The sequence below is a fragment of the Staurois parvus genome, unplaced genomic scaffold (genome assembly GCF_062004578.1).
Source record: "Staurois parvus isolate SC_StPar_1 unplaced genomic scaffold, SC_StPar_1.0 ptg000009l, whole genome shotgun sequence".
NCBI classification, from domain to species: Eukaryota; Metazoa; Chordata; class Amphibia; order Anura; family Ranidae; genus Staurois; species Staurois parvus.
Window position 1 is genome coordinate 11,579,525 of NW_028317805.1, and position 12,760 is coordinate 11,592,284.

The 12,760-nt window shown below is 40.5% G+C and overlaps 1 protein-coding gene across 1 annotated transcript in view; it reads left to right on the top strand.

Moving 5' to 3' along the window:
* ADAM12 (ADAM metallopeptidase domain 12) overlaps positions 1-12,760 on the top strand; it is a 749,844-nt gene that overhangs the window by 417,829 nt on the left and 319,255 nt on the right. The window contains exon 5 of the mRNA XM_089669609.1: positions 584-660. Within this exon, the coding sequence (XP_089525735.1) occupies positions 584-660 (77 nt within the window). The remainder of the gene's footprint in view (positions 1-583; positions 661-12,760) is intronic.

Genomic DNA, 12,760 nt, shown 5'->3' on the forward strand with positions numbered 1-12,760 from the left:
AATTAGTTTGTGCTGTAAATTGCCTTTAGCGTTGCTCTGCATTTCTTCCTGCCGGAGGTTGCCATTTTACTTTGGCCCAGAGCCCCTGAGGAGCAGTAAATCTTTAGGCTGCCAGCATATCGGCCTCTAACGGCTCTGATATTCTGCACAGTGCCAAAAAAAGAAAGCAACTGAGCATGTGCAGAGTGGGGTGAGTGTATTACTGGAGTTTAGACAGTTTTACAGTACTTATTTTTAATGTTTTACATAGCTATACCTACAAAAGAGGCCAGCCTGAAGTGACCTAGCAGGACCTTTTTTGTTTCTGACTTAATTTACACTTTAAGTGAACCTGTTGCCTTGTCCTGGTCCTGTATGGAGAAACACAGGGTCCACTGTAATCTGCTATTTCAGCATTGTATACCTTGCCAGTATTATTAAACTGTTAATAGTATTTAAACCTGTATACAAATGAAATATGTGGAATAATCTGATGAGGGTTATCATCCTTGTCCATAGCAGAAAGGTTGGTGTTCAGGTTTAGGTATAAGATATAAAACAATTTTTTCTCAAATACTTAAAATGCCTTGTTTGTTTGCATTAGGATCGCTGCTACTATCATGGAGAGGTGGAGGGACATCCAAGCTCAGCAGTCAGTTTAAGCTTGTGCTCTGGCCTCAGGTAGGTTCTATTGTGTATCACTGACTAATATCTTAAGTGTTGCTGAATTTACATTAACATATAGTATATGTACAATAAACTGCACTTACCTTACCTGTTACAAACCTAGCCAGTTTAACCACTTGCCTACCAGGCACTGTCACCCCCTTCTTGCCCAGGCCACTTTTCAGCTTTCAGTGCTGTCGCACTTGAATGACTATTGCGTGGTCATGCAACACTGTACTCAAATAACATTTTTATCATTTGTTTGATACAAACAGAGCTTTACTTTTGTGGTATTTCATCACCACTGTTTTTTTTTTGATAAACAAATTAAAAAAAGACCCACATTTTGGAAATAAGCGTTATTCTTAAATTTTCTCCTTAACTGATGTGTGCTGATGAGGCGGAACTGATGGTCATTGACAGGAATCACTGATGGGCACTGACAGGAATCACTGATGGGCACTGCTAGGTATCACTGATGGGCACTGACAGGAATCACTGATGGGCACTGCTAGGTATCACTGATGGGCACTGCTAGGCATCACTGATGGACACTGAGAGGCATCACTGGGCACTGAAAGGCAGCACTTATGGACACTGATGGGGCTGCACTGATCATCAGGGCACTGATGATCAGTGCCCTGATTATCAATGTAGATGTCTCCTCTGAAGATTGCTGCTTATTGTCTCTCCTCTCCTCATGTGCTGTCAGCGTGAGGAGTAGACTGCCTATAACCGGAATTTCCTGTTTACATGTGATCAGACATCATCGGCTCTTTACCATGATCAGTGATCCACTGTGACCTAGGGACACAGTGCACTACCGATTGCAACACTGTGTGCCCCCCGGGGGTGTGCATGTGTGGCTAGAGTGTGAGGACGTCCTCCCAAAATAAAAGAGCTCCCACCCGTCCATCATTTGTCAATACAGCAGGTGGGAGGCAGTTAATGTAAAAATGCAGTGGCAGGCCATGCATTTTACAGCTAGGCCTTCAGTGATATCCTACCTGAATTAATTCAGTAATTTTTGGCTGTAACCTTTAAAAATCAGCATGGAAAAAGTGGGGCCTGGATTAGCCAGGGTTGACTGTATAAAAAGGGTAAATAAAATGCATTATACTCACCAAAACTACTGATTATTTGTACACAAAATCCATCCTCCTTTCTTTCCTCAAGAAGGAATGTAAGCCTGCTAGATGGCCCCGGTGTAGCCAACTCAAAATCTGATTAGTTAAAGCAGGGATCTCCAAACGTTTTAAACAAAAGGCCAGTTTACTGTCCTTCAGGCCTTTGGAGGGCCAAACTATGGCCAATGTGAGTAGAGTATGTCTCGGCATCAGTGGGAGTAAACTCTGCCCCATCATTGGTTTTACCAGGAGGAATAGTGCCCCATGGTTGTTATCAATGGAAGGAATAGTGCCCCATCAACGGTGTCAGTGGGAGGAATTGTGCCCCACCATTGGTCTTGGCAGGAGGAATAGTGCCCTATCGAAGGTGTTAGTTGGAGGAGGATTGCCCCATTAATCGTGTTAGTGGGAGGCATGGTGCCTTATCATCGGTGTCAGTTAGAGGAATAATGTTCCAAGGGCTGGATAGAGGCAAGCAAAGGGCCGCATCAGGCCCTCAGGCCACAGTTTGGAGTCCACTGGGTTAAAGCAACAGTTTTATTGCCATTTACTGTAAGCTACAGCGCCTGCACTGTTGGTTCTAAAGGCCTCATGGCTGATTTCTTTGACCCTAGCAACACATGATGGCTATCATGGCTGAAATATGATTGGATAAAAGCTCTAACAGTACCAGAAGCAGGGAAACCACGAGAAAAGCTATGAAATTAAGAGAATAGATTATTGGGAAGAACACATTCATGGAAAAATATATTAAAATGTAAGTGATTGATTCTGTTTTTGGCAGTGTTTAGGCCAGCGGAGAAGGCTTTAACTGGCCCTGATGGCCCACCATTGTCAAAATATAATTAGAAGTGTATAGGCCATACCTCCCAATTGTATGTAGACATAGGACACCCCCCCGCAACACCCCCTTAAAGGAGGATTGGACGATAAAAGAAAAAAGTTAAACCTACAAGTCCTTTTTTTTTTTTACCACTATTACATTCTTCTATACTGGCTTTTGAAGTTTACAAATGCAACAATTTAGAAACTGGATGAAAGGTTTAGCACTGGGAAACGTTTATTGAAAGATAAATAGTGCATTTTATAAACAACTATACAGATCAGACCACAATGAGAGATAAATGAGGAGGTAAGAGGGACAGAGGGACTTTGTTCCAAATCGTACAACAGAATACAACTTCAGAAGTGATGTAATGTGTTGTATTGCATTGTGATGTATTCTTTCCTTTCTGAGCATGAGTGGTCTTGCTCTTCCGATTTTTTTCAGAGGAATAGTTTACTGAATAAACAAGAATCCCATGATTTGGTATCATACGAAAACTATTTTCGTGTTTGTCTGTTCGAATAATGTTGGATGAAAGCTATGTACTAATGATCAGATTATCGTACGATCAATTATAAAGCGCTTTTTTTTTGGGTCATATTTTCTGATCACGTATACTAGACCTTAATATCTAAAAGTACATCTATTTGTTTTACCCAAAGATGTCAGTCAGAAATTGTCTTGCCTGCCTTTTATTCCAATGAGTTTAAAAGAGAGTGTGATAAGTGGTTGTTGTATAAATGAAATGCTGCAGGCTGGGAGAATGGGCTTGCAGTCACTGAAGATCATGGAGTAAGAAAATATGTATTATGTTCCTGGAGCAGAGGTCAGGTTTGGGGAATGGATTGCTACCCTGGACTCGCAGGAAGCTACAGCAATCAGGTAAATATAACAGCCAAAGCTTCTTTTATCAGTTTTTACCACTGATGTCGGCTGATCATTTAGATTCTTTACCCCAAGCTGGAGTTGGGCTTTAAAGTTGTAGTTCTCCCTGTATTAACCGCTTACAGATGTCTCAAAAAGATTCTGAATCTGTTTTGCTGACAGTCAGGTTCCATTAAGGTGAAGAAACAAGCTGAGCAATCCAATTAACCAATTTATGATTCAAGGTTAGTAAACGTGTTGATTTTCTCTCTAAACTTCATTATGCAATTATTTAGCAAACAATGACCTCAATATGCAATAATTAACTCAGCATTTGCTCACGGTGATGGTTTAATCACTGTAATTATCAAAAATTGGCATTAAAGCTCTACCTTTGAAAATGGCTCCAAGCAAATGTTCCTTTCATTTTTTTCCTTTACACTTTGCATCTTTGGAACATCTGGCAAAACATAAAAAACTGTAATAGTGCCCCCAGTGCTAATATATTATTATTATTATCTCTGCCTGCCTCAGCTTTATAAAGAAAAATCATCCAAATATAGATGGATGTACTTATTAGTTTATTATCAGAGTGCTGTTCCCTGACATTTGACTCCCATCAGTCTCTCTGTTTCCTCTATGGTTTATGAAACCTAATAATGGATCATTAGCTTGGAATCTGCAGAGTAGCAAATAAAGAATATTTTTCAAAGTTGCCACATGTGCACAAATTAACTAAATTTACAACAACTGCTCCAGAGAATTAGTAACTTTTTAGACACGTGAAAATACTGAGGGGGTCAGTCATTCATACCAGGTGGTAATAATACTATATAGACATCTGAACGATGCAGAACTGCAACAACTAGCATGTTTTAAAGGAAAATTACAGAATGACACAGCAACTGATTAAGTAATAGCAAGAAGTAAATTGCAACAGGGTAAACAGCAAATAAATATACTGCAATGGTTAAACTGTAAGAGAATTATACCGCAATGATTAAGCTAGAGGAGTAATATATATATATATATATATATATATATATATATATATATATACACATACACATATACAGTTGTGCTCAAAAGTTTGCATACCCTTGATACCAAGCCAAGGTCAGGTAGACCAAGAAAGATTGCAGCCATAACTGACAGAAGAATTGTCCGGGATTCAATGAAAAACCCACAGGCAACCTCAAAAGAAATACAAGTGGCTCTGGAAAAAGATGGTGTGGTTGTTTTTAAGGAGTACACTATGGTGATACTTGAACAAAAAGGAGCTGTTTGGTCGAGGTGCCAGAAGGAAGCTTTTACTGCATCAATGACACAAAAAGACCTGCTTAGGCATGTGAAGGTGTTGTCAGGCATATTGAAACTGGGCTTTTTTTTGGCATTGGTGCAGTAAAAGCTTCTTTCTGGCACCTCGACCAAACATCTAATTTTTTTTCAAGTATCGCCGTATTGTACTCCTTAAAAACAACCACACCATCTTTTTCCAGAGCAGCCTGTATTTCTTTTGAGGTTGCCTGTGGGTTTTTCTTTGAATCCCAGACAATTCTTCTGGCAGTTATGGCTGCAATCTTTCTTGGTTTACCTGACCCTGGCTTGGTATCAAGAGATCCGCGAACGTTCTACTTCTTAATAGGTAATTTAACAGTACTGATTGGCATATTCAAGGCTTTGGACATCTTTTTATGTCCCTTTCCATCTTTATAAAGTTCCATTACCTTGTTATGCAGGACTTTTGCCAGTTCTGTTCTGATCCACATGGCTCAGTATCTAGCCTAGTCAGTGCTTCCACGTAAGATCTAACAAACTCATTGTCTATTTATACACTGACACTAATTGCAATTTAAAAATCCACAGATGTGGGACATTAACCTTTAATTGGTATTTTACCCCTTTGTGTGTCACCTTGTGTGTCTGTACCAAGGTAAAACATTCCAGGGTATGTAAACTTTTGACCATGGCCATTTGGGTGATTTCTGTTATCATTATGATTTAAAAAGGAGCCAAACAACTATTTGAGAATAAATGGCTTCATATGAGCGGTGGTGCTCATATGAAGCCATTTTTTGGCACGATCAGTCATATTTTCAATATCAATGCCAACATTTCACAATTTCTGCCAGGGTATGTAAACTTTTGAGCACAACTGTGTGTGTGTGTGTGTGTGTGTGTGTGTATATATATATATATATATATATATCACAGTAACAGTTCAGCAGTCAGTAATATGCTACCATATCTCCTCTGCTGGCCAGTTTGTTGGGGCCCAATCATTATGGTGGAGTGCTGAAGGAAATGTCTCTTTTATCAAGGTGTAATGCAGGGTTGGTCAGTGGCCTCTCTCCACTCTGTGTCAGTAGGGGATCTGCTGCTGCTCACTGGCAAAGTGTACCCTGGTCATTGTCCTCAGCATCCGACTCCTTAATTAAGCAGCAGGCTCAACTAGCATCCAGGGCATCCTCTGATGTTCTGAAATGGCTGCTACTATGTCTCTTGCTGAGGTGTAATGGTCCCCTTGCAGCCTCTCTTTCTCTGCAAGTCATCCTTTCTTCCTCTCCTCAGCCCGGGAAAGTTACAACGCTCCCCCTCTTCTCCACCACAGTACTGCTGGGAGCTGAAATATTTTCCTTTTATAATTTAAAACCAGTTTGGTCTGTAGAAACTAAACCTCCCACAATCCTACACTGGTCTAGAGAGCCTCTGGCAGTGCACATCCTCAGTGGCTGCTCTATGTTCTGCAATGGGAGGCTCTCCTGCATCCATGTCTGTGTAAATGTCTTCTCTGCAGCACAGACACAGAATCCTTTTGCTTCCATGGCTGTAGACTAGGCTATTTATTTATTTAATATATTTCAGGTATTTATATTGCTCTGACAATTTACGCAGTGCTTTACATACATATATTGTACATTCACATCAGTCCCTAACCCTCAAGGAGAGTACAATCTAAGGTCCCTAGCTCACATTCATACATACACATACTAGTGCCAATTTAGACAGGAGCCAATTAACCTACCAGAATGTCTTTGGAGTGTGGAAGGAAACTGGAGTACCCCGGAGGAAACCCACGCAAGCACAGGGAGAACATGCAAACTCCAAGCAGGTAGTGCTGTGGTTGGGATTCAAACCAACGACCCAAGTACTGCCAGGCAGAAGTGCTAACCAAGTTATTAATAGTAGTATGAAACTATAGTTGAGACTTGGTCATAAACTTTGTGACCTCCCAGCACCCATCCCTTAAAGCGGATGATTGGACAGTTGTCTCATGCGACACCCCTTTGATATCACAGAAAAGGGAATGACAGGACCTGGTAGGGAAGCTCTCTTTTAACATCAATCAAGGAACAGCTTAACAGACTTGAGTGCCACGGCATAGTTTTTGCTTGGTCAATTGGACTCTGCTAAAACCAGGACTTTGCACATATTCGCCATTTTTACCTTCTCTGTTGTGGTATTGTTCTCTTTATGTCTTTGTAGCATCATTTTCTGTAAAAATTGTAATTGCACCATTTGACCTTTTCATTAATAAACCCTATTTTGAAAAGTGGTAAACTATCTCTACGGCTTTTAATGCAAACTAAAGAATCATTGTCTCTGGAACAGTGCTACTGATAATAATCCTCTGAATATACCGGTCTGTGGTGACAGTGTGTGTTGCAAACGTCTATGCTAAAATCATAGTGTTTTTGCTAAGATTGTGAGTTTCCTCCTTCTCTGTAAAAAGGCAGTGGTGGCAGTTTAATCACTTGGCTACCGGGCACTCATACCCCCTTCCTGCCCAGGCCAGCTTTCAGGTTTGTGGCACTTTGAATGACAATTGCGCGGTCATGCAACATTGTACCCATATGAACTTTTTATCATTTTTTCCCACACAAATACAGCTTTCTTGTGGTGGTATTTAATATCCACTGGGTGCTTTATTTTTTGTGTTAGAAACAAAAAAAGCAAAAAATTTGAATAAAAAAAAGTTTTTCTTTGTTTCTATTCTAAAATTTTGCAAACAGGTAATTTTTCTCCTTCACTGATGTGCATTGATAAGGCTGCACTGATGTGTATTGATGAGGCCGCACAGATAGGCAGCACTGATGAGCTGGCACTGATGGTGCTGCACTGGTATTCAGCAATGATGGGCACTGATGGGTGGCACTGACTGGCAGCATTGCTGGGCACTGGCGGCACTGCTGGGTGCTGATGGGTGGCACTGCTGGGCAGCACTGATGGGGGGCACTGGTGGGTGGCACTGCTGGGCACAGATGGGTGGCACTGCTAGTCACTGGGCACAGGTGGGTGGCACTGATGGGCACAGGTGGATGGCACTGCTTGGCACTTGTGGGTGGCACTGCTGGGCACAGGTGGGTGGCCACTACTGGGCACTGATCATTAGTGCCCTGATCATCAGTGCCGATCTGTTTTCTGACAATTGATGGTTATTGGCAGTACTTTCCTCACGCTGTGGCTCCGGCAACTGCATTTACTTGGTGATCTGCTGTGTCATTGGACACAGCTGATGATATGGTAAAAGGCTGCTGTGATAGGCCTTTTACCACATCACGTGATCAGTTGTGTCCATAGGACACAGCGATCATGGAGATCACCTGGGGTGCACCGCTGTGGGCGCGCAGGAGGACACGTTTTGGGAGGACGTCATATGACTCCCTCCCAGAACTAGACAACCGTGCTGTAGCCGTCATTCGGCTATACCGTGGTTGCCAAGTGGTTAAAAGGTTAATTGCTAATTAACTTAACCCAGTGGCAATTGCTCTCAGGTTGCTGGCACATAGATTGTGGTCCCTTGAGCTGGAAAATCTTAGTACAGGGTGCAACTGAAAGTGGTATTGTTACGCAAGTGACAGTGTGGTGTGACATCGGCTGGCCCTTTGTCACAAGTTGGTGAGAAGGGCAGGGGTAAGGCACCGCATTAGTCACATTGCTGTCACAATAACACCCACCCACGGCGACTAGCTAACTGGGGCGTGGTCCGTGACTTGGGATAAAGAAGGAATAAGGGGGGCTTACTTTGAGTATATAAGATTGGCCGTGATACCCTTACACAGCCTGCACTACCTCTGGCCACCACTAGAGGGAGACTCCACTCCAATCTATATAAATGCATATAAAAATGATGCAGCGCTAAAATAGAAAATAAACTCAATAAATATAAAATAGTAAAGATACGTATAAATAAACAAAATACCAAATGACCCCAATCTACATGGGGATATGAAGGAGACCGTGACCCCTCACAGATAAATAGCAGTGGCTAAGTGCAAAGTAAAGTGTCCACAGTTCATATTTCTAAGACGTGCAGGTGAATCACAGCACACTCCAAACGTGATCCCAGGTAGTATGGCTGCAATGGCCTCTCACCTCCACTCTCTGACCCCACAGGGCCAAAAAGCAAATGTAGATCACCTCTGGATCCCTCAAACCAGTAGCTCCTCAGATGGGATGGTATGGGCAGTCATCACATGAACATGGACAGTATCCAGCCGGACCAATGGGCAAACGAAATACACCCTCCTCAGATGTCAAAAGCTCATATGCTCATAAATGAGGAAAGAAACACAATCCTCATAGTGTATTACTGCTTTTAATGGCAAAGAGGCGACAATAAGCCAAAAAAAAGAAGATATATACACTCACATAACAACAGCCTGTTATCAGATCCTTTCAGTAAGCTGGGTGTACAGCATGATCAAAAGGTGTTCCAAGATGGCGTCACACCGGAAGTACGTCACCACGCTATTGCCGTCGACGCGTTGCGTCACGTAACTCGTGACTTCGTCAGGACAGCGTGATTGGCCGACAGTACTTCCTTATAAAGGCCGGGGACCGCACCAATCGGAAAGGATGGGCGGTACAATCGCGGACATATTTTCGTAGTTCAGTGTACAAAAGCATTCTCCTATTGGATCTGATACTCACAGTAGGGCAAAAAAAACGCTTATAACTGAAAGTGAACCAGGCAACTAATACATACCAATACAAGGCATATTAATTGTGGAAAAACCATTAAAATAGATGCGGAAAACCACATACTTTAATAAAAAAGGTAAGAATAAAATCCTAAACACATGTCCATATGCACAAGATATGCCCCATTAGTATAAAATAAATTATAAAAAATGGGAAAAATTATATATATAAAGAAAAATAATATGTTAATAGAATAAGGAAAAAAAAATATATAGAATAAGGAAAAAAATATATATATAAAAAGGGGGAAAAAAATCACCAATACAGGGATAAATATAAAGTATAATAAAAAATATATAATGAAAAAATATAAAAATAAGAATAAATCACTCCCTTGTAATCATGCATGAACTCTCACTTCTAATACTTAACAAATTAAACCAGCATAAGAAATTTAACGATCACTAATAAAACAGTTCAAATCGAACTCAATATTAAGTCCCATAGGGGCAAAAGTATCCATCAAAAAAATATATTTAGATTCCGCCTGACTCAACGACCTCACTTTATGAGTCCCTCTCCAATGTTTCTGAAATTTTTCGACTCCCCAAAATCTCAGACTGGAGGGATCTTGATTGTGACAAAGCCGGAAATGGTTAGATAAATTATGTTTAGGAAAACCCTTCTTTATATTTTGGACATGTTCTCTCAGCCGAACCCACAAAGGCCTTTTTGTCCGTCCCTCATATTGCAGGCCACATCCGCATTGGAGAACATACACGACCCCCTCCGTCCTACAAGATATAAAATCTTTAATCTGAAAGGATTTCCCATTGCTAGTAGCTGTAAAAGAACTCAATCTAGGGTTCAAACCCTTTGTGGCCTTACAGGCATAACATATTTTGCACGGGAAAAACCCTTTCTGATCAAGAAATGTAACTTTCAAACTCTTAACTCTAGTACATTACGGACCAATTTAGACCTAAGCGAAGGGGCCTTCCTATATATAAATTTAGGTGTTGAAGGTAACAATTTCGAAAGGATAGGGTCAGTTTTTAAGATAGGCCAATATCATTTGAATACTTTTTCTATATGTTTATAATTACTAGTAAAGTCCAGAATAATTGCCATATGATCCTCAAAACCTTCTATTTTAGGTTTATCCGTAAGGAAATTACTTCTTGCCATCATTCCCACTTCGGCAATCTTATTTTTTATAATTTCTCTAGGATTTACTACAAAATCTTTCTTCCATAATACTAGCTTGCTCATAATAGTCCTTAATATCTGTACAATTCCTTCTAAGTCTTACCAGTTGTCCTTTCGGGATATTCATTAGCCAAGGGGGAAAATGGCAACTATCTAATGGAATATATCCATTACGATCGACTGAAAAAAGTTTTAGTATGCAGATTGTTGTCTTTAATAGAGATACATAAGTCCAGAAAATTAATAGATGTACTGCTCACTTCCCACGAGAGCTTAATATTTCTATCATTGATATTCAACTGATTTAAGAAATTCAATAAATCAGGTTCCGATCCATCCCAAATATTGACAACATCGTCAATATATCTTTTATACAGGAGCAGTTATCTAGGGGGATTACGATATACTGCCTCTTCTTCCCAGTGGGCCATAAATAAGTTGGCCACACTGGGGGCAAACCTTGCCCCCATAGCCACTCCTTTCATTTGTTTGTAGAATTGCTTTTTATACCAGAAGTAGTTGTGGGAGAGGCAATACTCTAGACTTTCCAAGACAAATTTCCTCTGTGACCATTGAAGGTCACTATATACTCTAATACCCCATCCTACTGAGTCCACTGCATCCTCATGGTCGATGATGGTATATAGAGCAGACACATCTGCACTGGCAAACAAAATACCATCATTACTATTAATGCCATCTAATAATTGTATAAGGTGCTTGGTATCTCTCAGATAGGCCCTAGTTTTAGTAACCAGGGGTTGAAGAAATGTATCGATATATTGGCCCATCCTAGACATAACAGATTGTATCCCATTGACAATGGGTCGCCCTGGTGGATTCAAAGGGTCTTTGTGCATCTTCGGTAGAGTGTAGATAACTGGTAATCTGCATACATCTGGGACTAGATATAGAGCTTCTTTTTTATTTAATATCTTATTATCCTTTCCTTTCTTAACCAATGTTACAAGGTCCTTTCTAAATTGATGTGTGGGGTCTTTTGATAAAGGGAGATACGTAGTGGTATCCCCTAATTGGGATTCCAATTCCTTTTCATAATACTCCTTAGAAAGTATCACTATACTCCCCCCTTTATCAGCGGGTCTGATAACTATATTGTCCCTTTTAGACAGCCTCTGCTGTTCAATATATAATGCTTTATTTTGCCCCACTTTCCCAAAATTAAGATTCTTCATATCCTTATTAACCATTTTTTTTAAAAACCTCTATTTGATTATTATTGGCCACCTGGGGATTAAATAAAGATTTATTCCTTAATCCAGTATGGATAAAAGCATCACTGCTGGCACTCGATATAACATTCTTGGCTCCCGGCAAACCAAAAAAATGTTTCTTAATGTTAAGTTTTCTAACATATTTGAGAGTATCTACATACACATTGAAACCATTAGCGGCTATAGGAGGGGCATATTTCAGACCTTTATCTAACACTAACAGCTCTTCGGTAGTAAGTGTGACTGGGCTAAGATTGAACACCCCTTCACCTACAACTCTCTTTTTCTTTTGGGCCTTCCAACCCCCTCTGCATCCCCTCCTCTGTTGAAACTTCTCCAAACAGGGCTGAGGTTGGTTCTGCCCCTCTCTAAAAAACCTTCATTCTGATGAGATCTCGAGGGTTCGGTATATTGAGTTCTCAATGGTTCATACCGATTAAACGTAGGTATTGGACTACTAGTCTGGGGATGATGATAATTCCCCCGATCGTAATATGGACCAGGGCTTCTTCCATATGAAGGTCCATGATATGATCGGGGTGGGGCTTCATACGAATGATGATTATATCTAAGGGGTATATCATGATTACGTCTAGGAAATTCATAATAGGGTTGCTGGTAATCATTTCCCTGTATGTAATTATTTTTCCATTGTTTGCCCTTTTTGAAAGATTTTTTCTTAAATGTACCACCATTACGTGGTTGCCACCCTTTCTTAGGGGTATAGTTCATAGGTCGATTAGATGGATAGTTGTGGGGGGTTTTTGAACCATTATTTGGAGATTTCGAAAATCCTTGATTGGTAGTGAATCTAATTTCTTTAATTGGTGTAGTGCTAATCGATGCTACTTCGGTCTCGGCCAGGGTATTTTGCCACTTAAAAACCTGATCTTTATGGAAGTCATTAAGATCTCTATGATATTTCTTGA